This window comes from Agelaius phoeniceus, chromosome 12 (assembly GCF_051311805.1).
Source record: "Agelaius phoeniceus isolate bAgePho1 chromosome 12, bAgePho1.hap1, whole genome shotgun sequence".
NCBI lineage: Eukaryota > Metazoa > Chordata > Aves > Passeriformes > Icteridae > Agelaius > Agelaius phoeniceus.
This window is the reverse complement of record NC_135276.1, coordinates 4,789,261-4,815,967: the sequence shown is the minus strand read 5'-3', so window position 1 is coordinate 4,815,967 and position 26,707 is coordinate 4,789,261. Positions and strand designations below refer to the sequence as shown.

Sequence of the window (26,707 nt, the reverse complement as noted above, 5' to 3'; positions counted from 1 at the left end):
AAAAGGCTTTCAACTTATCAGGGCACTAATGAAGTGCGACCACAGAGAAAATGCAGCTGTACACACATCCACATTCCCTCTCACACCCCCAAAAAATCCCAAACAATGCTCAGACCCTAAAATGTGCACCACCCTTGGAGGATCATGCTCAGGTTTGATTTGTTTGGGGTGATACACTACCATACCTGCTCTGCTGTAATTTGTACACTGTCACAAGAGTATCCAAACACTTCCCACTCCAAAACCTGCCCTGAGGCTCCTGAGGACTACAAGATAATGTGTTTTCCTCAAGACAATGGGTTTTTCTCAAGATAATATGTTTTCTTGGTTTAGCTACTGAGACTTGTGATGGTTCACAGTGCAAACATTGGACAAATAGAAAGAAACAAACATCTGCACACTTTGCTTTGGACATTTTGGTTTAGAACAATCTTTTTCAGCCTGTATATGTGGCTGCAGTTTCCACATAACTACCTGCATCTGGTTGGATTAATGATTAAACTTTCATGCAGATTTATATTTTATATACCCTAAACAAAGCAAAGTGTGCTGTTTGGTGAGAGCAGGATGGTGATTGCACTACAGATGAAGGGCAAAGGAACAGGAACAGCCTCAGCACAGGAACTCGGGCAGCAGCAGTGAATTAAAGAACATAATTAAGGTCCTCCACAGATTTAGAAAAATGAGGGATCTGAAACCATTTATTAACTCAGAAGCAGCTCCATGAGATGGAGCCACTTAGGGGCTGTGGCCACAGTTGAATTCTTTGTCAATGAGCTCCCCTTAGACACCAACATGTCATTTTCATGGGAACTGAGCTGCTCTGCAAAGGAATATTTGTAGCTGGAAATGAAGGGAGGAGGGGGGAATTAATGCCAGTGAAACAGGAGGAAAACCCTGATTTTCAGGTTCACAAAACCTTTGGAGCTCTCTCTGGCTTTCATGGTAACAGGAATTACTTTCCTAGGTGAGGAATAATTACTTCTTTGGATTGAGCATTAGGGATTAATACAATACAAATAAGAAAACTAAGGAAAATGAAGTTTTTTTAACATTTAGAGTATTTCTTTCAGGCCATTTTTCTGTGAAAGAAAATCTTCTGTGTAGGTGGAGAATGCACTTTTCAGCTCCTTTAGGAAAGCTGACGTGTTCCCATGCTAAGGCACTAACTTTCCCAAGATGAAACTGAGAAAAACCTTACAGTCAATTCCCCTCTAATTAAGACATCTCACAAAAGTCATTACTGCATGCAATAATTTCTAATATTTAAGAAACCAAACAGTATATTTAGATATTTGAGGGTCAGAGTCTGTTCAGAGGTTTATTTCCATTTGATTGTGACAAATGAGCCACAGGAAATGGGGGCCTTCACTAATAAACACTCTCTTAACACACTTATTTTTGGAACAAGCTGCTCTTTTTCCATTGTACTCTGCTAGAATTTTTCTCTGTAAAACTCTATTTTACATGCAGTGTAAAAATAAAAGGCTGAATCACATTCCAGAGATCCCTTTCCCATTTAGGATAGCTGTCCTTCAACCAGAAAAACCTGCTTTGGACTAATCCATTAATATTTATTGATGCACAGTATTTGCATAAAGTCCCATAAAGTTAGGGCATTTCTAGGAATGAGAAATAATTTTTCCATACAATATCATCAGAAATATTTTAAGAAATTCCAGCTTTTAAAGCTAACAGGAGCACTGTGTTTAATGTTGATGAGAAAACTTAGTTCACCTAATCTATCAAAACCATCCTTTAATAATTCCTCTGAGTATTAATTTTATAGTTTTGTTACTCTGCACAAGGACAAGAATTTGTACTCCTGTTTTACTGCTTTACAGCTGTATAAATTCAGGTGGATATGTTTTAAAAAGAGTTCTATTTTTCTTCTCCTTAGGAGATCACAGCTGCTTCACTCACTATGATTAAAAAGGACTTCTAGTAACAGATGACAGAATATTAGAAATATGATCAAATTACCTTAAAACTTGCTTTTTAGACATAACTAAATTAATCTGCTGTTTGGACAACCTATGCACAGAAAACAAGAGTGAATGGATTTATTGGCACTTCTTTCAGATGACTTTCAAGACTACAAAACCACAGAGAAATAAAGTCAGTCTAAATGCATGCTAATAAAACTTCACACCAACACTCATGATTGATGCTCTTTCTCTCCCCAAATTGATCCAACAAATCAAGAAAGAAAAAGAATTTTCAATGAAAACATAAAATATATTCACTGAAATTCCCAAGCTAAACTGTATGCTGTAGACTCATGTTGAACATTGCATTATGCTCCTCAATCCCCCCAGGCCAAGCCCTGCATTCCCTGAGCAGTTTTGTCACACAGCTCCTCCTCTGCCTTCAGTGCTCCTGTGACCTCTGTGACATTGCCACCACCATCACCCCACCACCATTAATCCCAGGTGTCCCTGTGCTTCTCCCTGAGATCAGATCTGAGGAACACAAGTGAGACCTGAGTTACATCTGGGTGAGGAGATTCACAGAATTCACAGAATCACTGGGTTGGAAGAGACCTTAAAGACCATGGACTCCAACCCAGCCCCAACACCTCAACCCTGGAACCCAGAGCCACATCCAGGCTTTGTTAAACACACCCAGGCATGGGGACTCCACCACCTCCCTGGGCAGCCATTCCAGAACTTTATCACCCTGTCTGTAAAAAACTTTTCCCTAATATCCAACCTGTATTTCCCTGGTGCAGCTTGAGGCTGTGTGCTCTGGGTGTGTCAGTGCTGCTGGAGAAAGAGCCCAGCCCCAGCTGAGCACAGGCACCTTTCAGGAGCTGTGCAGAGTGAGGAGGGCAGCCCTGAGTCTCCTTTTCTCCAGGCTGAGCACCCCCAGCTCCCTCAGGGCTTCCTCACAGGGTTTGTGTTCCCAGCCCCTCTCCAGCCCTGTTCCCTCCTCTGGAGGTGTTCAAGCATCCCAACATCCTTCCCAAACTGGGGCCAGACTGGACACAGCACTCCAGGTGTGGCCTCAGCAGTGCCAGTGCAGGGCCAGAGTGACCTCCCTGCTCCTGCTGGCCTCACCATTCCTGAGCCACGAGGCAGGGGTGGTCCCCTCTGCAATTACAACCAGGATAAAGCCCCTGCAGCATCAATCCCAAGCACTCCCCAGCAGTGCCAAGCCCACCCTGTCCATGTCCCCAGGTGTCACATCCACACAGCTCTAAATCCCTCCAGGATGGGCACTCCCCACCCTGCCTGGACAGCTGTGCCAGTGCTGCAGAACCCTTCCCATGAAGAAATGCTCCCCAATTCCCAATCTGAGCCTCCCCTGGAGCAAGCTGAGGTGGTTTGCTAAGCCAGGGGTTGCTGTGCAGTCACCTACCTGTATGGGGCTCAATAGAAAAGTAAGGCTGTCCTTCCAGAATGCTATAAACCAGCTTGGCACTATTTCCATACACTGGATCATCTGCATCTGTAGCTGTTACTTTAGTAACAAAGGTGCCTAAATAGAAAGAATACACACAATCAATGTTTACACTCACTAGAAATTTGCATATCTTATCCAAATACTAATTTGAAACAAAAATTCATTTCCTTGGGAGCTGTGTAACAATAATAAAAGAAGGAAAAAATATCAGTAACAAGTTTAAATATTACTTGTGGAACAGAAACAAAACATTTTCCTTCAAGCTGATGTGTGCCAGCAGCCTGAATTTCTGGGTAAAATAAAAGCCCTGTTAGTATCTGTATTATTTAAAGTTTCTTCATAGAATGCATTTAAAGCTACCCAATAGATCTGTGTAGACTTCAAGCATTTGCAAAGGAATCATATCAAAGGGAAACAAAACACAAGGTTAATAATACAGTATAATATAATACAGTATAATATGTTGCATTTAAGACTTGCAAATTCACATTCGAAAGAACTTTGCCAAGTTACAGAGACCAGATAGAAAAACAATAATAAAAAGGGTTCTTTTTTCTTCCCTTGGCTTGCAGCCATGATAATGATTTGATGTGGCCACAGTGACAGAGTTGGGACAACAACAATTGTCTCTGAAATGAGTCTCTGCCACTCAGGGGGCCATTGTTCAGCCAGAGTTATAAATTCCATACTCTGACAAAAATAAATAGAGAAAAAAAAACAAAAAAAGAAATTACCCTTTTTATTTCTTAGACAACATAGCACTTGCCATTTCTGTAAGAAGCAAAATGGAATGAAATTTGGTTGGTTGCATTAAGGTTGCTGCAGAGAGGGTTTTTTTTGGCTGACATTAAAGTATGATGGCGTTAATTAGGCTGACAATAAAGACAATATCTACAGAGGGAGAGAAAGCAAGAGAAGGAGAAAGGTTAAGGGCTGAATTATGTTCAGAAAGGAGAATAATTACAGCATCCACCAAAAAAATCACCCTTTCTGGATATACTAATAAAAATAGCCTCCTGTTCCTTCTCTGTGTGTGCTGTGAATCCTGATCCCATGGCCCTTCAGGACAGCAGAGCAGAGGGAAGGGATCCCTTTGGCACAGCCTTGGTCCTTGCCCTGTGCTCCCTTTTCCTTCCCCTGCCTGGCAGTTCTGTGGCTTACAGCACATGTAAATTATTTGGAGAAATGTTTGCATATCCAGATACAATTTGCATACGACCCAAGAGCTGCCATTCCACTCTTTCTGGGCACCTCAAACACCAGGGCAAGCTGTGGGGCTGCTTTGGGAGGGCAGGATTTGGGAGGATGGAGAGCAGCTCTCCCAGGAGCTCAGCTTCTGCAGGGACTGAAGCTGTGGCAGGATTGCCATGTGGAACTAACGAGATAATTCTCAGTGAAGGGAATGTGGGTGGCAGAAATACATCTCACTAGAGAAAAAATGGCTTTTGGCCAGTTTTGGTCATTTATTTTTTGTGTAAATTTACCCATTCTTACAGGGGAGAACATCAGCAAAGGGGTGCAGAGGATAAGTGTTTCCCCAGCATCTCTCCTGGGCTCAGCAGGGGCCAGAGGAGTCCTGCAGCTGTGCACATCCCATGGAAAAGGAACATTAGGTCACATCTCTCTTGGACAGATGCTTGCTGAACCTGTTTTATAAATATGCAAACTGTTCATGTTTGAAGCTTAACTTGATTTGATGCTGAAAGGTGATCTTACACCTAACCTTTAACAGAATAGTTTTTAACCTGTCATGGGGCCTGAAAAATGGAGTTTATCCTCAGCTTGGTGCTTAGTTTGTGAGGAATTAACATCAGAAATGTATTGTCTGCCCAGTGACAGCAACCAGACAGTAACAGACAACTCCTGACAGCTGTGAGTGGAAATGATAAAGGGGACAGGTGACACTTGTGGTGCCCACCCCTGTGGCAAGTCCAGCAGCCTCAGCCTACAGGAGATCCCCTCAATGTTCTCCTTCAATGGAGAGAGGAAGGGGGAAGCAGCCCTGGGCACTCAGAGGCCATGGCATAGGCTGCAGGAAGCAGGGAACAACAGTGAGGGAGTTTGCAGGAAGAGAGGGACAAAAGGCCCCGTGGTGGCTTGGCCAAGGAGTGACAAGGCCTGAGGAGCTGTGGCTGATGGGGTTGGCTCACATGTTTGATGCCTTGGGAAGGCTGGCCTAGAACAGAGGCTGGACAGAGCTACAGAATAAAGCAGGGATTTATTAAAAGGATCTCCTCAATGGATCCACCTTGGGCAGCACCAGAGCCCAGCCAGGCCTGCACCCAAGATGAACCAAAATGGTCCCAAAATGCACGAGCGCTCCCAGGGTCTCTCCCTGGGATCAGTTCTGCTCCATTTGCATCTTGCAGTTCATTGTCCCATCCCAGCTTTAGCCCCTGCAGTCCCATCCTTGTTTTTCTCTCTCCAGCCCACGGGGTTTGTGCTCTTGGGCTGAGATTTGGATCATTTGTCCTTGGTGCCCAGCTGGAGCAGGAATTGTTTTGTGTCCCTGCTCTGTGCACAGAGCTCAGCATCCCCTGATGTGAACCCAGACCCACACACTAAAGCAGCACAGAACCTGAAAAATAGAAAAGCTCAAACCTGAGGCATCATTCCCCCCTGAAGTTCTGTTGGCTCACCTTTTGTACCCACACCCATTAGCAGGGCTCTCTCTGCTGTTCCCACACAGCCACCCCTCAGCCCAGCTGATCTCCCTGGGCTCTCTGGAGCTGAGCCCCACCATCCCAGCACATCCCAGCACATCCCAGCACATCCCAGGCTCCCTGCAGCCCAGGGCTGCTGTCCCAGGGTGACACCAGCCATGAATGCAGGCTCAGAGCTTCCTCCAGCTGGATTCAGGCTGATGTAGCAAGTGGTGGGCTCATTTCTGTGGCTGCTATCATAGAACTGGTGGTTTGTAATCTCCTAAGACAGAAGAGGTTTGTGCAGAACATCATACAATGGGACAGGGCTGGGAAAAGATAAGGCTCATCGCAAAGTGAAAATTTTAGTTGGAGTATTTTATCAAGACTGTTTCATTTTGTTTCCATTATATATTTTATATACAAAGGAAAATAAAGAAATAAAACTGTTGACTTCTTGGAGATTGTGTTTGATTTTCCTAGCTGGCTCTCATTTCAAAGGCCTTCAGAAATAATTACATTGCTTGTTTAGAAAGATTCAATATATAATTTCTATTCTTATCTTACTTCACTTGAGAATTCCTGAAGACTTTCTATAGATATTTATTTCAAGATTCCCAGACTTGAATGGATGTGCTGATTCTTTGATAAGCACTAAGAGCTCATTAGATACTAAAGTTGAATACACCCTAATAAAGAGTTAATCAGTGTCTAACAGTGCTTCAAATCCTGATGCTAAGCTACCAAGGTTTTCTTCTTGTGATATAAAATAATTCAATCACTTATTGAGATCCCAAGTTCAACTGAAGTTTGTAAATGTATTAAAAATACATAGGCAATATGTGTGTCAGTATTTCCAGTCACAGTACACATGAGGCAGGGGGAAAGGCATAATCTTCTTTTTCTTTCCCTTACAGGAAAGTGAAGTGTGACTATAATCTCACCTAATAAAATTAATTAAGGGAATGGACAACTGAAATATTCTCCTGCCTCCTAGAAACCCATTTCTTCCCCAGCCAGTTTGTGCCTCTCAGCACTTCATTTCAGACCCTCACACACTTCTGAGGCCTGTCAAATCCAGTCATTTGCTCCCAACCATCTTACTGATGAAAATTGTTTAGGGAAGATGTGAGCGATCATGAAACAGAAATTAAAGAAATTGCTTCCACTACTGAAATTACCTAAGCTTTGGCATAGTTTAAATTTTATCACCTTTAATTTGATTTTTTTTTCTTTATGCCTTGAATCAAATTTTCTGCAGGTGTGAAACACGCCACATTATGTTGTTCACACTGGCAATAATCAGTATATTTAGGAGCAAACCCTGTCCCCTCTGCAGCTGCAGGTGATGTTGCTAAGTCAGTGCTGCCCTGGCTCCCCTGCAATGTGCTCAGAGTTCACCAATTCCACTCCCACAGGTGACAGAACTTGGGCAAAAATAAGGTTTGGAGAACTGAGAGGTTCCTGATGGTGAAAAGCAATGCAGAAAAAAAGGAACTCACAGTCACCATGGCTGTTCCTTAGCCAACCTCCACACCAGAACTCTCCAAGCTTTGGATTACCAATATTTAAGCAGGATTTTAGTCCATTACTGATACTGCAGTTATAAACTATATGTACATAAATATTTTTTACAAGAATAATGCACTTAAAGTTTTAAAGATAAAAATTTCACATTGAAAAAGCTGTAAGAATGCAGGGAAGGGCATTTATTAAGTAAATGCTCTTGGAAAAACAACCTTCTGGGTTCTGCTCAGCAAATAAACTGCTAAGGTTTCTGTTTGTGTTTAATTTTCACTGCATTTGGCTTGTGTTTGTTGCTTTGTCAATGCTACAACAAACTCATTTAGCCAGAGACTATAATTTTGAAACGGTGCCATTTTTATAAGAAAGTCACTATTGTAGTCCAAGTCACTGTTGTCCTAATTACAATAATATTGCAGTTTTATATAATCTGGCCCAACAACATAATCACTGTTTCTTTTTGCTTTATGTACCTAATGTTGCCTTATGTAAACCAAACTCTTTTTTTCTTGAGAGATGAGGCAAATTTTCAGATGTTCTGTTAAAAAGCTTTGTGGGTTTTTTTTCCTCAGGTACACTTTTGCAATGCTAATGACTCTTAAATATGGATTTACCCACCATAAATATAGACTGCACAGAGATTCAACAGATGTTAATTAATGAACACTTCTCATGTGCTTTAACCATTAGCCATTGCTGATTGTTTTACTCTGTCAATGTCAGATTGTTTTACTCTGTCTTTACAACAGGCCAGCAATCAGAGACACAATTAACAACAGGAATATTTTTATATGGCCAGGTGAGAAAGCCTGTGTTTGCTGGCAAACTAAGATTAAAAACCATCATAAAAAATAAGATGTGTGTGCTCAGCTTGTGCTTTTCTGTTGTTTTGGCTGTGGTTTTATGTGCAAGTCAGGGTACAGATTCTGCACATTAGTCAGAAAGAAAAATGCATATGCTGCCACAGGGAGTAGGAAAGCAAATTCTTTTGGTGTGGCAGTGAAATGTGCCTACTGGGAGAAAAAAAAAATTCCAAAAAATCAAATTTGAATGTTCTAGAGGAGGTAATGCATAGTTGGTGCCAAGAATTTACATGAATCCATATTCAGTGAACAACCATTTTGTTGAAAGATTGTAATGGCTGGTAAAATAAATAACGTGACCATAATGAAACCTGGTGGGACCATGTTGTCTCACCTTCCCAGGGACTTCTGGGGATTGGTTTTTTTTTTTTTGCTTTCCTGATGCCCTTTCTGGTCTCACTCACTCTTTCACAGAATCACAGAATTTCTAGGTTGGAAGAGACCTTTAAGATCATCGAGTCCAACCCATGTTCTAACACCTCAGCTGGTTCATGGCACCAAGTGCCACATCCAGTCTTTTTTTAAACACATCGAGGGATGGTGACTCCACCACCTCCCTGGGTAGATGATTCCAGTATTTGACCACTCTTTCTGTGAAAAACTTCCTCCTTAATTCTAGCCTGTATCTCCCTTGGCACAGCTTGAGACTGTGTCCTCTTGTTCTGTCTGTTGTTGCCCAGAGAAAGAGACCAACCCCAGCTCAGCACAGTCACCCTTCAGGACGCTGAAGAGAGTGATGAGGTCACCTCTGAGTCTCCTTTTCTCCAGGCTGAACAACCCCAGCTCCCTCAGTCGTTCTTCATACGGCTTGTGTTCCAAGCCCCTCCCCAGCCTCGTTGCTCTCCTTTGGACACGCTCAAGCATCTCAATGTCCCTCCTAAACTGAGGGGCCCAGAACTGAATGCAATACTCAAGGTGTGGCCTCACCAGTGCCGAGTACAGGGGAAGAATGACCTCCCTGCTCCTGCTGGCCACACTATTCCTGATACTAGCCAGGATGCCATTGGCCTTCTTGGCCAGCAGGGCACACTGCTGGCTCATGTTCAGCCGGCTGTCACCAGCACACCCAGGTCCCTTTCCTCCTGAGCACTGTCCAGCCACACCGTCCCCAGCCTATAACATTGCAGGGGTTATTGTGGCCAAAGTGCAGGACTCAGCACTTGGACTTAGTGAACTTCATCCCATTTCTCTCCTAATCTTCCCAAATCTTGACAGGGTGAATTCTCCATTTCTTTCTGAAGATCTGATGGGTATTAGGAGGGGATTTGCATGACAGAGCCTCACCATTATTTGCCAACTCTGTTGTTTCCCTAAGAACATCCTCTGCTGAATCCTTCAGCTGGCTTTGGAGTTGGGCTGATGGAAGCCCCGCAGCCAGGGGTGGTCACACAAAGCATTGTTTGTAGCCAGCAGGTCAGATAAGCATTCTTTCCAAAATGAAGCCTTTTCTTCACTGTCCTTCTTTGCTATAATCTCACAGGTAGCATGACAGTTGTTGTCATGGTAACAATTTTTTATTGAATAAAACTGCAATAATCTCATAAAAACCTGCATAACTTCTTGACATGTAAATTATGACTGCCTCGAAGCTGAAGGAACTTATTCTTATTTGTTTTCCATTGTTGCTCATTTTTTTAAATGCAAAAACATTGTTTTAAGCCTTATCATCCTGCTTTATTGCATGAGACCATTTCTAAGCACAAAACCTATGAATTAGAGGTTTCACTAACCAAATAAAGAAAATGTATATGAAATAGGAATCTGCTTAAAGCTCTACAGAACTTGTTAACATATGCAAATTACCCACATAAAATATCATTGCATATCTTGGTGTTCATGCAGATACATAAATACATACACACACAAATTGTGGGAATGTTGCACAAGTGTTTAAGGGTTCTTGTGCAGATCATATGTTATTATTTCAGCCCTACCTTCTGCACCCATATTTGAATTTATTATTATTATTATTATTATTATTATTATTATTATTATTATTATTATTATTATTATTATTATTAGCTACTTCATTGCCAAAGCTCCACGAGTATAATGTGTGGATCAGATCCCACAGGGCAGGAAAGCTCTCTCCCAAAGACCCCAAGAGCCAGGAAACACAAACACAAACAGAAGAGAGACAAGGAGCTTATAGGACTCAACGATCCTTGAGGCTCCTTCCCAACCCAGGAATTCCATGATTTCATGATTCTGTGAGGGGAGGATGTAAATCCCCCTGGAAGCAATGCTGCCAGCACATGGTGCTGCTGCTGCCTGACCTACAGAGCCTCAGAACCACAAAAATGTCAAGGACTGCTTTGGGAACAGATGACAGAGGCTTGGGGAAGTGTTTCACATCTTCCCACACTTGGAGGAAAGCATGAAAAAATAAAAAATTCTGCTTTTTAAGTGTCCAGTGGACCCTTAATGAATGAGGCAATAGATGACACCCTAAGCAGAGGTAAAGCATAGAGATACAGGTCAGAACACTCCACATTGAGGGAAAAATGGGCAACTTGTGCTTGCCATGCTGGAGAAACAGGAAGGCCAGCATGCATTCTGCTGTTTCCATAGCAGAATCCAATATGCAATCCTTTCTAGAGGCAGAAATGAGAAAGAAAATTTGTGTATGGTACAGGTGTAATACTGGTATGTTGGTGATGAGAACCACATAAATACACAGATACAAGACTTTTCTTGATCTTCTGCAAAGAGAAAAACAACAACAAAAGCTTCCTTGCAATGAGAAATTGCACAAGGAGGAATAACTTCCCAAGGGAAATAACAGAATCCTCCTCAGTGAAGAGTTCACTCTCTTGCACAGGATGCTGGAATAACATATTCCAAGGGAAAACCCAAGAAAGACAGGAAGATTAACTAATAGGGTAATTTGTCTTTCCCAGCTGTAATTTATTTGACTCTAAGTAGTGAAATAGTGTGATGCTGTCATGATCTTGTTTATGATGATTAAGGTAAGGAAGAAGGAAAAGAGGGTTATTCACACAACTCAGTTTTAGGCTTGACTGGCTAAATTAGATACCTTGCTGCACCAGCTGCCTGCTCTACCTCAGGGAGGAAGACAGAATCATCTTCTCCTGGAATCCTACTTATTTGGCTGACCAGAGAGGAACAGAAATGAAATTGGCCAGCTAATGTGAATGACTAAACTGCAGCCCTCCTCTCTTTTGTGGCTGTACCCAACAAAAGTCTCAGTCCCTAATTCCAGCCCTCCAGGAATGGCAGGCATGTGAAGCTGACACTCCACCAAACAGGACAAGGAGAACCCTGCAACAATTTCTGGTTTGTTTACATTAAATTCCATCATAGAACCCCAGAATGATAGAACTATTAATGTTGGAAAATCCCTCCCAGCCCACGGAGCCCCAGCTGTGCCCGATGCCCACCTTGTCCCCAGCCCAGAGCCCTGAGTGCCACCTCCAGCCCTTGCTGGGACACCTGCAGGGATGGGCACTGCCAAGCTCCCTGGGCAGCCCCTGCCAAGGCCTGAGCAGCCTTTCCATGGGGAAATTCCTGCTGGTGCCCAGCCTGAGCCTGCCCTGGTACACTTTAAGGCCATTTCCTCTTGTATACATCTCTGTCTAAACACCTGTGTGCACTTATATTCTCATACAGACACCTGCCAACACTTTCTGAAATAAACTGCTACTCATACAGTGCATATTTTGTTTTTGATATTAAACTTGAGTGACAAAACATTACTTGCTAGTTTTGCCACTTTGTTTTATATAAGTAGTTGACTGCAATCTCACTGAAATGCACAGAAAGAGAGACTTTCAGTACCTTACAGACCAATAGGAAATGGCAGATGCTGCCCTAAAGAATTGGTAATCTAAACCAAATGTTTTAGCACCCAAAAATCTGGCTCAATGAAAGAACCTGGAAGAATCTAACAGCTTGGTCTATAATAAATTATCTAGGACCATGCAGGAAAATGCAAGAAGCTGTTTCTTGGTTCCGACAGAAAAATAATCCTTTCATACCTTTGAAACACTAAATGATGTTTATCTCCATAAGCAGAAGAGGTATCCAGGCTGCTTCTCCCAAATGTTACCCATTTCTCAATGCTGGAGTAGATCCTTTAGGAGGCTAATGAAACCTTGAAAGAATGTCAATGTCATGCAGTACATGCTTGAGTCAAAACCTCTGCACAAATGCACTACCTGCCTCATGTAACACAACAGTGTTTGTGCAGATTGCTCATGTGCCGTTTTAAGGGCTTCTTATCATGTGAGGGAAATGGGAAAAACATATTGTATGCAAATGTGTGGCTGCAGAAGTATGAGAGGAGCTGGCAATGCCTGGAGAAAGAGGCTGTGTGAGCAGGCAGGAGCAGAGCGGGCTGGCAGCCCCGCTCCTCACAGCTGGATAATGAGGCTGGGGCAAGCGTGCCTGGGAAACCTAATCAACTGCATATTTTACCATTTCTTGTCTGCATAAACTAATTGTTTTGGAACTCTGATGCTGCCTCTTTAACACAGCACTTTGGAATCAGAAATAGTTTACAATGGAAATACATATTCGGATTTAGGGATGTGGATTCCTCCCTGGCAATTATCCTGGCTGATGTTACCTGGGTTTACCTGTGTGGATCTAACAAGAAGGGACCTTCTTCTTCCTTTTCAGCTTTAAGGCTGGCAGTTCTTTCTTGCTACAACTCATGAGATGGTGCCATTAGAGACCCTGCAGGCATTCCTTTGCAAATTCCCCTGGGTGGCTGTTTGTTAGGATTAGTACACGGTTTGAAACATCACAGGCAACAGCAGAAGGGTAAAACATATTTTATGTTTGGCTTAAAGAATTATGTTTTCCTTTCATGCTTTTTTTAATTCTCCCTTTAGATATCACCCTCGCTATAGAATATTAATTGATATTTGTGAGAGAAGTGGGAAATAGCTCCTCTTCTGTTCAGGACTTTTTGAAAGACTGCTTGTCTCTAATCAATTGACTATTTCATCAGCATTCATTCTGCAAGGTCCCCAGGCAAAAGCAGTAAAATTGGATGATCACTGTACACTGTATTACCAAGCAGAAAAAAAGGTACTGTAAGTCTTGTTGATTCCAATGGCAGTTTCAGGTTATGCTCAGGTGTATTGTAAAAAAAATAGAAATAAATAATAAACCAGCCTAGGCTGTTTACTGCAGAAATTCTTTCATTTATGACTTTGTGTGGTGAGAACAGAAAGTGGCTGATATCATCTCTCAGCTTTGATGCTCTGCTGGCTTTGTTTGGCAGAGTGAAGCCTGGAGTGCCAGCAGCTGTAACCCAGGGTGCAAAAGCAGCCTCTGAAATATTGTCCCCCCCCAGGCCACTGCAGGGCCAGCAAATGGCAGCAGAGCCCTTCTGGGCCCCAGGGAGGGGCACAGCTGAATCAGCTGCCCAGCAGCTCCAGGGCTGGCTCCAGAGGAAGCCCTGCTGACAGCAGCTCCACAGGCAGCTGTGAGCTGTTCTCACTGGAAAACAAGAGCTGCAGATTCAGCACTTAACCAAAGACAGAGGTGTCAGCTCAGGACAGGGTGGGGAATGACCAGTGCCAGAGAAAAAGAATGGATTCTGAATTGCATCTCATTTTGGCAAATATCAAATGTGTCCATCAGAGAGATGTCTGACACAGGTCACTTAATGAACAATTTCAGGAGTATTGGTCCCTGATGTTCCAAAGCCAAGTCTTCATGCTAGCAGAGGAATAGAAATTACAGTAATCAAAGTTTCTGTGAAAATATTACCACACTGAACTTAATTTTCTCACCTAGAACTTTCTACCTTCTGTGGTGAAACCTTGTCTATATTTTCTGTGATTGAGAAAGGTGAGGTTATGCTCCAGACCAGTTCTGTGGCATTTCACAGAGCATCAGTCTGGCAGGAACCTGTGCTGCTCCACTTCCTCTCATCCCTCTGTTTGCCATTTAGGCATCATCTCCCAGGCAGCAACGGGCTGATGTCACCAGCCAAGCTGCTTAGAAAAATGAGATAACACAACTTCAAAGCCTGCAAAACCAAACCATACCACTCTTTGAAATGACTTTTTTCCCCTTCAAAATTTTACATTTGGGGAAATTATGAAAAATCCATGCTGAGAATAGATTTAAACTTTTAACCAGAAGAGAATGCATCAGAAACCTGAGTCAGAGGCTTATTTTCACACAGTCACAGAACACAAACACGGTGACACATTTGATATCTACAAATGGAGGCGACCACAAAGGATTTCAGAAGCAGAATATCTGCAACAAGCACGAGATGTTTGTGACTAGAAGTCAAGAGGAATAACCACAGTAGGACAGATTCTTGTAGGTACACAGAACATTCACCTGAGACTGCCAAAATTTCATCTGCTCTGCCATCAGATGATCAACATGTGACAGCTCTGTCTGTCTGTCCTCATCCCAAGACTGGAACATCATGGAAAGATGAATTTCTCTATTTGGAAGAACTCCATAAGGAACTATGTCCTCAGTTCTGATCCCAGCAGACTTCTCCTGCAGAGTTCACTATATGTCATCTGCACAACTTCCCTTCATGCCAAGGGAATGCACGTGTGCAAAAAATGGACAATTTGTGACAAATTACTGCCAGTGAATGGAGAGGAAGAAAAGCAGTGTTTGTCTCAGGAACCAGCACACATCAGTAGCTCCTCACCTTGCACCCTGGGGGAAAGTCAGGCCTTGCTCCTAAGGACCAAAAAGTGCCTTCAGAACCTCAACACTCAAGTATTCCTGCCATTGGCACAAACTACTTGGAGCAATCCCACAGATTTCAGTAATTCTGTACTGTCAATTAACTGCTTTAGTACAATAGAACAATATAGAGGGGGATAACTAAAGGATCAGCCTATAAACCCCTAAAGAATATTCATTTCATCATGGTCCTCGAGCTCATAATGAGCATGTAAGAGCAGTAAGAAAGATAATGACATTTTTGATCGGACCTCATGAGAAATAAAAGTACAGAAATAGCAGCAGGTGCTCAGAACTGTGCTTTCTCAAGGCTCAACAGCCAGTCAGCTTAAGGAACAGCCAGCCAGGCCTGATGTTGAATGTCCTGAGCCTTCCTGAAGGTTGTGTGTGACCATTTTAAACACACACACACAAAATCACCAAAGAAATCTCACATAAAACTCCTTAGTGCCACAGCTCCTGTGTGTGATTATGCACAACAGGAATATGTGGAGGAGCAAGACAAGATGAAAATACACTTTCTTTTTAACAGCTGTTATCCTGTTGCCATATTTTACAAGATCTGCTGGTTTTTCTCTTAGCTTTTGCACTGCCTTTGCATTTACCCTTTGGGCTAATGTGCACTTGACCCCTTACTCCACAATTCTGTGACAAACTATCATTGATTTAACAGTCATGCTCAGTGCCTTAAAAATCAATGATAAAAACCCCAGCAAGACAGTGTGGTTGATCTTGATGACATTTCAGGTCAGCTTTTTATCACAACTTTCTGATTTGTCAAGTTTTTTTATCACTATTCATGTCAGACATTGCTGATTGTGTTGATTTCATATGGAGCAGATTTTGTCCTTCTGCAAACAATTTGTAAGTGGAAGAGAATAAATATCTTTGGGAGAACTGGAAAACAAAGTTGCACTATGTAGAATGGTCCTAATACACTTGGCTGGACTAAAGAACTCTGCTCTGCTTTTAAAAAAAAAAAAAAGATGATAGAATTTCTTATCTGCAGTGGTGTAATCAAGGGCAAACCTTGATTCAAGGAAAAACATTCCTAAGTAGATGTGCTTGTGCCAAAACTGAAAATTGATATTCTGACTCAACTGAAAGCCTAAGCCCTTTCCAGTAAAGACCTTTCATGGAAGCATTTAAGGACAAAAAAATATTATTAATCTAAGCTTTTCCATATTGTTGCTATTTTCAAGTGGCAAAGGCAAAAGCATTTCTAGAGCAATGTCACACCGAATGCCACTGTGTCTATTTTTTTTATGACTGTCAGGAGAAGCCTTAATATTTGGAAATTATTACAGTTTTCCTGTTTACCTTAATTCAGGCAAACTATGAGAGAATTCTCTTCCCTTCTGGCTTTTGTTCTTTTTCCATCTGTGTCCTTTTTGATTTCACTAACACGTTTGTCACTCTGCTTCAGTCGTCTCCTGTCTTTCAACACGACACTCTCTGTCTAAACACTCCCGGCTTCGCCGAGAGCGAAATCAAGAGATTTCACTCCTCATTCCTCTCCTGAAAAAAGGGTTCCCAAAACTCTGCTGTCAGGAGACAATAGCCACTCTGGCTCCCATTACCACCCCTGCACGTGTGTTGGGAAATTCGTGAATCTGTGTCTAGCTGAGAAGGTAACACAGAAACAGAACATGCTCAAGGGACGGTGTGGGTTTTCTCTTTTCCTCTTTTCTTTCTTTTTTTTCCTTTTTTCTTGAAATAAGCTACAGAACTCGTTCCAATTACCCTTATGGATCTTCTAAGTTTGCTCATTCATTTACATAATATTCTGTCTTCGTTGCAGGCATAGATACAGAGCTCACAGAAAAATGGGAAGGGAAAAAAATAGAGTCTTGGGGTTCTTACTCCCAGAAGTACAGATAAATCCTTTTTTTTTTTAAGGTTTTAACTGAGTTTCTACCCTAGTGTGCTCTTTTAAGCTTAAAAGTGATTAAACAAGATTTACAGAAAAAATTAAATTATTTTCTATTTGTAATACTTGCCATAACGAAGTAATTCCACAGATTTCACTTTTTGATCTTTAATTCTTTAAGAAAATTAATATCATAATTAAAAGATTAAAGTGCACAGTTTCACCAAAGAACATATTCTCCATATACACTATTAGCCTTCACAAGCGAATTCATCATTTTTGGAGGTGGGGAGCAGGGCTTACTATGGTAGATTATGTGGGAATTGCAGTAAAAAAATTCAGTTTAGTTCTTAAAACTTTTTTTTTTTTCTGGAATGTGCTGGTGTCTTTGCTCAGAGAGAGAAAGAAATGATTTCAGAATAACTCTGAGCGCAGTGGCGCGGCCAGCAGCGAGCGCGAGTGTGGGAGTGTGCTCTGCACAGACAGCTGAGAAGTGAGCAGCACTCCTCCCAGAGAGAGCTCTGGGTAATACTGATCCTCTGTGCACCAGGAGTGGGAGGAGAGCCGTGCAAATCCTTTTGTTTCAGCAGGGAAGCAGGATTTTCCAGAGAGCACCAAAACACAGAGTAAAAACCAAGCAGGGGACGAAGCCATGGCGGCTCTTGGACACTGGCACACACACAGAGCCCCACAATGGCTGGCACACAGTGCAGGTAGGGACAGAATCCCAGAACTGGGGTGGAAGGGGCCCTAAAGCTCATCCAGTGCCACCCCTGCCATGGCAGGGACACCTTCCACTGTCCCAGGCTGTTCCAGCCCCAGTGTCCAACCTGGCCTTGGGATCCAGGGGCAGCCCCAGCTGCTCTGGGCACCCTGTGCCAGGGCCTGCCCACCCTGCCAGGGAACAATTCCTTCCTCATCTCTAATCTAAACCTGCTCTCTGTCAGTTTGAAGCCAGTTTCACATCCCCATAGTGTTTCATTCCCGTTCTAGATAGTCAAAATAGCACCTGACATTCCTATAATACATCTCCTCTAGCCAGGAGCATGAGACCAGGTCTAAGGCACCTATTAGAAAAACTGCATCATGTTAGAACTTTAGAACAATGAAAGGTTAAAGCCTTCATCTGTATTTCATGCATTGCCTTCCCCTGAGGCCCAAAAATAAAATGCCTTGTACTGCATCTTCATTACATAAGCACTATATATAGAGAGCATATGAGTTCCTCTTCTGTTTCAGAGGAGAAAATTGATATAAGCATTTTGAGGAAAGAAAAGGTTCAGCAGAACTTTGTTTTATCCTGCATAAGAATACTGCCTAGTGATGTCTGTGTTGTACAAAAGTCAAGGCAAGAAATTGGCAGTGGGTGGAGATCTCTTTAAGGGAATTAAGTAAGTGGATAATGGAAGTGAAATACTCTTAGCAGGGGGAAAGTAAAAATTCCTTGAACTCTGCAAGGAGACAATTTTTTTTTGGTAAACATTACAGAAGAACTAATCTAATTTTAAGAGGACTAAAAAAAACTTCAAAAAACCTGGAATAATTTACAGAGAATCTTTTCCTTCATCTTTTGATGTTGCTACCTGTGGGTGAAGGGAAGAAAGCAGAAGGAAATAGTAACAGCAACATTAATGAAGGGTAACACTCTCATATTCCACTTCCCAGCCTTGACATTTGGTTCCATCAGAGTTTAAGACAGACTCCACTGCCTCTGCTTCAGAGCCTTCCCACTCACTCATGTCCCATTAATGCAATCAGGAACATTCTCTGAGTTTTGAAGCAACAGCAGAGAAATAGGTTTTGTTGCTCAACAAAAGAGCAGGAGTGCACATGGGTGCTTCTGTAGAGCAGCAGCTTGGAAACCTGCACCCCTAGGAATGTCCTGTAAAACACCTGGAAGGGCCAGGGGTCCTAAGGGATAAATGTGCCAAACTCTCAGTTACAGTAATAAACCCCAGACCTGTCAGACAATCTATTGCAAATCTCTACCTCACAGATTGTTTTAATCATGGTAACGATCATTTTTGTTGTTAGAACACACTTGTTTCTGGACAAAACTCTTTCATGCAGCCTAACAAACCATAAGAACCTGGAACTTCATCATTTCAGAGGCAGTTCAGTGTCTCTTTTTCCCAAAATGCTTGGGGAAGAGATGAAACATTTTCCTGTGGAGCCAGCTCCTTTTGCTATTCCCTAAACTACAGCCATTGGTCATTTCTGCTACAATGACCTCTATAATCCTCTATAATTGTTTTCCTAGATGAAGTTTTAACTTATAATTCATCTCTCATTACCTTTCTTCACACTTTTCCCTCCTCTTTCACTCTTTCTCCATTCTTACTTTACCTCTCTTTCACTAAGATTTCATCTTTTGTTCTCTTTTATTCCCTTACTCTCATTGCATTTACCATCTTTTAAACCTCATGTTAACAATTTATTAGATTTTTCCTCATCTCCTGATTAGTTTCCTCTCAAAGTTTTCAGTTTTGGGGTTTTTTTTCCTCCTCTTTACAGTGAATATTGCTTGGATAAAGGCCATGTCTTTATCAGAGAATATAAATATGCACAGAAATAAATATTTTTATATATGCTTTGTGATCAGAAACCATCTTTTCTTTTCTCACACATATCTTTCTCCTTTTTCTCCTAGAATACTACATAAATCCTATTTACATAAGGAGTGACAGTATTCAATTTTCCTTCCTCCTTCTCCCATACTGTTTTGTTTTGGTTTTCTCATTTTATTTAATTAAGTCATTTGCTCACCTAGAGCTTGGCTGAAATATCTTCTGAAAGCAGGTCGATATTATGTTTGTGCTGCTCTATAATTAAAAGTAACTCAACGTATAAAAGCTATGGTTTGATAAAAGAATTGAAATTCAGGCTCAAAAATTCACATATCATTTTTGGCACAATGAAGATTTGAAAATCTGTTGGAGCAGAGTTGATTTAAAAGGTGAAGCCTCAGGTATGACCATGCACTCACACTTGTATTTGCCATTGACTTGATGGAACTCTCTGTGCTGTGAGTGAGAGGATGGTTCTGGCTCCTCACATTTCTCCTCTTTTTAGCTAAATAAACTCTCCAAACCAGAGAGAGTGATGTTTTTGAAACTCTGTGATAGGATGTTGCTTTATTCCACAAAGTGCCTTGGCACTCCTTCAATTACCTTGCTTTGACAGATGTAGACAAATCACTCAAAAGCACATTATCCTCAACCTAACACTAAAATGCATTAGAATTTCCTCTGCATTTCATGGCCAGATTTTGATGCCTTTGCTCATGCTCAATTTTTGTATTGCCCTAAAATGGGTTCTCTCATTTTGGTGGGTTTGCTTCCCTTTGGTTTCAGTGACAGCTGATCACGAGCTGCACTCTCTCTGTGTCCTGGGGAGAGTCAATATCTGCCTCTGTAAGGATCTTCACTTGCACACACAGGGCCAAACTATGCAGAAAAGATTCTAATATATTAATCCATGAAGAAATAGATTCACACTAATCCGACAAAATGAATAAATATAAGTAAAATATATTAAGAAGATTATGTTCTTCTCCTTTCTCTTTTCTGCTTTCACACAGTAATTTCCCTTTTCACCATCTTTTTCCACAGCTTTCTCTGCTTTTCCCTTCCATCATCCATGCAAATCCTGTGGCTAATTGGTTAAGTCCACTCTACAGCCTAACCATCAATTCCCAGACCCAGCATCTTTCATTTCAGTGTTTTTCCCTGATTACAGTTGCACTTAGAGGAAAACAAATAAGTATGTATCAATGCCCTGCAAGTGTAGGAAAACAACAAACAGATAATTAAACATCAACAAAATATCAATAGGATTAAAGCATCATGCTGGAGCAAATCTTGATAAATCCTTCTCAATAACAATTCTCTAACTGCAGTGTCAGAAGGGAAATATAAATTTAGCCCATTAAAGTGTTGTTGGACAGAGACATTAATACAGCTGTTAATCATTTCCTTACTACTGAGGGACTCGACTATTGTGCTGCAGATGAAAGCTCCGGCCAAGAAAAGATTTGAAAATATGCAAATGAATGCTAACAACATAATAAATACCTTATTATTCATCACCAACTCAACAGCCTCCTGGCACAGCCCAGGCTGTGAGCAGGGAGAGCTCACACATACATACCCACAACAGACATTTCTGGCACCGTGGCGTGGTAGGGGCCCTCCACAAACTCAGGAGCGTTGTCATTGATGTCCTGCACCTTGATGATGAATTCTGAGGGGGGCTCCAGGGGCTGGTTTGTGTCCCTGTCCACGGCCTGGGCTGTCAGGGTGTACTCAGCCTTCTCCTCCCTGTCCAGTCTCTTCATGGCGTGGATGTCTCCAGTCTTGTCGTTGATCACAAAGATGGTTCCAGCTCCATCTCCTGACAGGATATATTTGATTTTGCTGCTGCCAGGGTCCAGGTCTGTGTGTAGCTAAAAAGGAGAATAAGGGAAAAAAAAAAAAAAAAAGGCATTTTAGAGACAAAAAACATACACACAGATTTTTGGGTTTTGGTTTTTTTTGTTTTTTTTTTTTTTTTTGCTTTGGTCTAACTATACATTTTGTCAGCTGATCCTTTGTGCTTCAATCCCAGCACCACTGATCCACAGCTCAGCTTGAATACACATGGAGAGCAGGGATTTGTATGCATACTAATCAAAAATTGATGCAATCATAGGCATAATTAGACTTTCTATTTAAAAAGCAGCTGTTATATATACTTTAAATCCCCATTCTAAAATGTAAATGCCTTCAGAACCATTATCAGCCCAAATGAACAAGTACAAAATGTCCTTAACCTAGTAGATCAAAGGGTGAGGGAAGGGTTAACCATAACATATGTTTTAATCTAACCTCTTATTTTTAGTTATAACTTTCAACTTATTTCCAGGTGACTGGAAATGGTTGAACACTGGCATCTATGGAATCTTGTCACAGACAGCAGTCAGAGAAATTAAAAACGCTATCACAACTCAGATCTTTGCAGAACTTAAAAGGTTCTAAGATCTTTATTCCAAAAGTACATGCCCTGGTAGAAGAACCCTTGCACACATCTTCCCATTCTCCTCAAAGCCTCTCAGGAAAAAAAAATTGTATTAAATTTGTATTCGGCTTTTCAAAAAACAAGAGAGAATTATAATAAACAGAAGCAGTATGAGAAATACATTATTTATTTTTAATGTTTCTATTAATTAAAAACCAGGGGACAGAGGACTTTCATTGATTTTTGGTAGGCTCAGAGCCAAATACTGCATATCAGATTATCTCCAATAATTTTTAAGTTGTGAGAATGGGAATTGCTTGGATCATATGTAACACTATCAACACATTCAAAAATACAGGACAATAACTTGAATACCCAGCAATAGGGGCTTAAATTCTGTTTACTGTTAGGTCCAACACACTCAATATGATCAATAAGAAGTGAATAACGTCATTAAAAATGTAACTTGCATCTATTATTATTTATCTCTGCCTCACAAAAGACAGTCTGAAGGAAATATGTACAACTTGCTTAGGTTGCAGCATGAGTTACAACCAGCACTAAAGGCTTTTACCTGTTTGCTCATTCTGTGCAGACAGCTCAACAGAAGTTGCTGCTGGTTATGCATTTTACTCTCAATTGATAGCAGGGGTTGCCAGGGCCAAGCAGCAGCATCATTTAGAATAAGAGCTGGCATTAGGATATTAAAATAAGTGTGGAGAAAAGCCTTGTAACACTAGCTACAGCCAAACCACAGGAGATTCTTATGGCACAAGTGGCTCTGCAGGTCCTTCTGTCCACAATTGGTCACGAGCAGTTGTATCTGCAGCTCACCTGTTCAGGAATTCAGCTGTTCAAGGGCTCAGCAAGCACAAAGCTCTGTCTGTTCAATGAGCACAGTGGACAGCAGCAGCCAGGCCTGATTTGTCTGGTTTGTTACAGACACAAAATCCTGGCCACCAGTGCATCCCCAGTGCAATCCTGGCCACCAGTGCATTCCCTGCTCTGCAATAATGGCACAACTCCCACGAACCACACGAGCTGTAAACTCATCCTCTCTGTTTTGCTGGGCAGCATTTTATTACCCCACCATTGTTTTAACAACTTCTTCAGAGCACTTTAGCTGTGAATATGGATGACTCAATCCAGTTCACTCTTCCTACCCAGCCCACAGGAACGTACACAGAGATGTCAAGTGACAGCTGAGTCCCTTTTCCAAAAGTTCAATCTGCTTTTCTTTTTGCACCTGCCATCAGCTCCTGCTTGAGAACAATCAGCCCCATTTACTGAGCCACTGCCCTCTCCTCTTGGTTGCTGTCACACTTTGCTCTGCTCAGAAAGTTAACACAACTCCTTTTGCCTTTAAGATTATTGTCCTTATGACCCTTAGTTTCAGGGCCCCAGAGCCTGTAAAGATCAATCCAGAATCTGTGTTTTAAACAGATTGTTTATAATTTAAGCATCTGTTTGCTCCCTGAATAAAATCTATATGGCATTAACATTGCATATGAAGGTTTTGGCAGCATGTTCAGAGCTGAGTTAGAGTGATGTAATATCACAGCATTGTCTGGACACCCACAGCTCAGCAGAGGAACTGGGAACATCTCAGCTCACCCAGCCACACAACAAAAAGCTAAAATCTGAACTTTTAAGAATAAACCATATATCCCACATAGATATTTGAGAAGGCTTAAACATTCTAGAATTTGCTATTTGCTAATAACTAAGAGAGGCTGTCTGTGTAATCTCAGGTTTTACCCATAATATCCAAGAGCAGTTGTGGTTCATAAATCAGTTCTGGTAGATATTAATGCAGAGCTATAAAACCTTTGTAGTTCCAGTGATATACCAACAGTTAAAATGATAAAAATGTCTATGATTACCATTAATAAGATTTCCTCTAATAAGTTAAATTCCATTGTATCAAAAGCAAGAATTGCTATTTGTTATTCAAGTATTGCTATTTGAAACACTAAAAGGTAAAGGGCTAAACATAAAGTACAATAGATAGGAACATTTTATAATAATAAAGTTGAAACTAAATCTGATGAGTGGAAGATCAGTTTTTTTACCCAAAGATTTATAGGTGGGATATATAGATTTATATAAGTGGGATTTTTTTTTTTTTAGTTTGTTTGGTTTTTTTTAGTTTTTTAATTAAAAAACCCAAGACACAAATGTGCATTTACTACAATCTATGGGGAGCATCCAAACTGACTTAAATAATTAAGATAACTTTTCTAGGTTTTGAAGTCCTTGCATTCTAATATCAAAATATAATAACAAATTTCTTATGGAAGAGCCACTTCTCCAAAATCACTTTATTGTTTAGATTTAAGATTAGGTCATCATCACCTACTACAAAGTTATATCACAGACTGAAATCTTCAGTCAGATAGCACAGCATTTTTCCCCAGTAATATTTCCTCTCTCCTACCAGACATGAATGATAATTTACTGCAAGAGTCAAGCTTCAGCAAGCTGTGTTCGTGTGAAGGGTGAAGATCATTAAACACATAATTATATAGGATCTAGGTGAATGATAGAAGGGCATAATGAGTATGAGAAATGAATAGTGCTTTCTGCTCAAAAAGCCTCACAAATGTAAATATGAAACTGCTTTCCACATCTGCAGCTTTATTTGCTGCACCTATACTTGAAAGCTGACCTTTTTCAGAGCAACATCCAGATGCAACAAGAATTTCTGCTTGAAACAGAAAATGTCTGTATCTGCCCCAGTGTCCCACTGCCAGAGAGCACCCCAAAACAAACAAACAAACACATTTACTGGAGAACCTCATCTTGTTCAGAGAGAGGTAAAATCACTTCCATTATGTGAGATTCACTTCATTAGACTTCAAAGGAAGTGAAATCATCTTCCTCCATCACTGCCCTGCCTGGGGGACTATAAATCCACACACCTCTCTCTCTTAAAGCAGCAGATGCAAGCCCATCACTAAATTCATGCCTGGATTTATGGAGACAGGAGTGACTTTGGAGCAGCTCTGAGTTTTAATGGTGATGCAGATGCCCTGTATTAATACCATACTAATAGCTCCCCTGTAGCCTCAGCACAGATCATTTTTTTCCCTAAAAAATTACCTTCATTCCAAATGAACCCTCAGACTAGAGCAATTTCTAGTCTTTATTAATTCCTTTGCTGTTCTATCTGATAATACAGATGGTAGTCAATGAAGCCAGGACTAACAGGAACAGCACACACTGGGTGCTGCCACAAAATTAACATTGTTTTCACTAATGCACATCTAAAATCTTGCCAACACACTATCCAAGGGCATAAAATGCATTTATAGTCTTTCATGTATATACATTGCAAACATGTATAATTAAAATCCATGCCAGAGAAACTGCAGAGATGAAACTGATTCTAAGAGCCTCTGTATTCTGCAGATGCAAAAGTGTTATTCTGCAGTAGAACACAACTCCAGGAGCGTGGGACTCTTATTAAATTTTCCTATTCCATAATTCTTTGTTCAGCATATTTCAAACGAGGTTTTTTTAGCAAGTCCTTGGCTCCAAACTGCATTAGCAGCCAGGGGTTTAATGCATGGACAAAGGCTGGGAGCGAGGTTGGTGAAGCTGCTTTGCAATTCTGAGCAGACTCAGAGCCTCCTGTGCAGATGGGAGCTGTCTCACCTGCTCTCACTCAGCTACCTGGCAAACCCATGGCAGCCAAAACAACAGGTTGCTCAGCACAAAGAATTCCATGTGTTCACCATCAGGAGAGTGCACCCTGCACTTGGGGCTGGGCCATGCCCAGATGAGCAGAAAGCTGTTGGTTTTCCTCTGCAGGAGGATTGGGCACTTCCAGCCCTCTCAGGTGTGTGGTGCTGATGCACAACTTGATACACAACAGCCCATAATAGATCCCTCATCAGTGGGAGGAGCTGTAATCCCAATTTCCTTGTATCAGTAAAAAAAAGCATAAATATAAAGATATTTCGTGTGGGGAAGCATCTACGCATTATGAAAATGCTCCTGGACATTTTTAATTAAGGCAAGAGAAGGCGGTATTATGTCGTCAAGTTTTTATTTGAGTTTGTTAGAAAGTAATTAATTCATCCTCATGTAATTACAAGGGAATTACCCCGTACTTGTTTCAAGGGAAAAAGAATCGTCTGCCCTCAAAACTTCATTTGAAAATTTGCATCACCCTTCCCTGTCCTAACTCTGGAATCTTTTCTTTTAAGGGTGCCTCACTGATTTTCACCTGATGTTTCACAGACACCAGCACTGTCCTAATGCTTCAGGTTCTTCTTCTATTTTTTACCTTTGCCTTGCAATAAAATTCCTCATTTACGAGGCAGACCCCATTTAATGGACTTTGAGATGGAATTTTCAGCTTTTTATGACTCTTTTCTGAAACTGCTGGCTTCTAAGAAGCTCTCACTCATTCTGTGAAAGTATGGAAGGGTTTTAGTGACTTTTACAACCATTTTATATATATATATCAAAAACTGTATGCTGGGCTCCAAAATGCTTTCAAAAACTGTAATGCACCTTACTCTTCAGGTGTTGCTTTCTGTACATGGCTTTGCAGGGATGGTTTTTTCTTAAAAACATGAACCACTTTAGGAGTTACAGAAAGTTTTTCTGTGTATTGATGTGCTCTGACACATCATGGACAATGAACATGTTTATTGTTGACCCACAGTTTAAAGGGTCATTCCTAATTAAACTATTATAAATAGATT

The 26,707-nt window shown here is 41.2% G+C and overlaps 1 protein-coding gene across 1 annotated transcript in view; it reads right to left on the bottom strand.

Annotated features, from left to right (window-relative positions):
* CDH8 (cadherin 8) overlaps positions 1 to 26,707 on the bottom strand; it is a 163,548-nt gene that overhangs the window by 83,380 nt on the left and 53,461 nt on the right. The window contains exons 3-4 of the mRNA XM_077185236.1: positions 21,147 to 21,441; positions 3,361 to 3,480 (exon numbers count right to left, since the gene is read on the bottom strand). Coding sequence (XP_077041351.1) covers positions 3,361 to 3,480; positions 21,147 to 21,441 — 415 coding nt within the window. The remainder of the gene's footprint in view (positions 1 to 3,360; positions 3,481 to 21,146; positions 21,442 to 26,707) is intronic.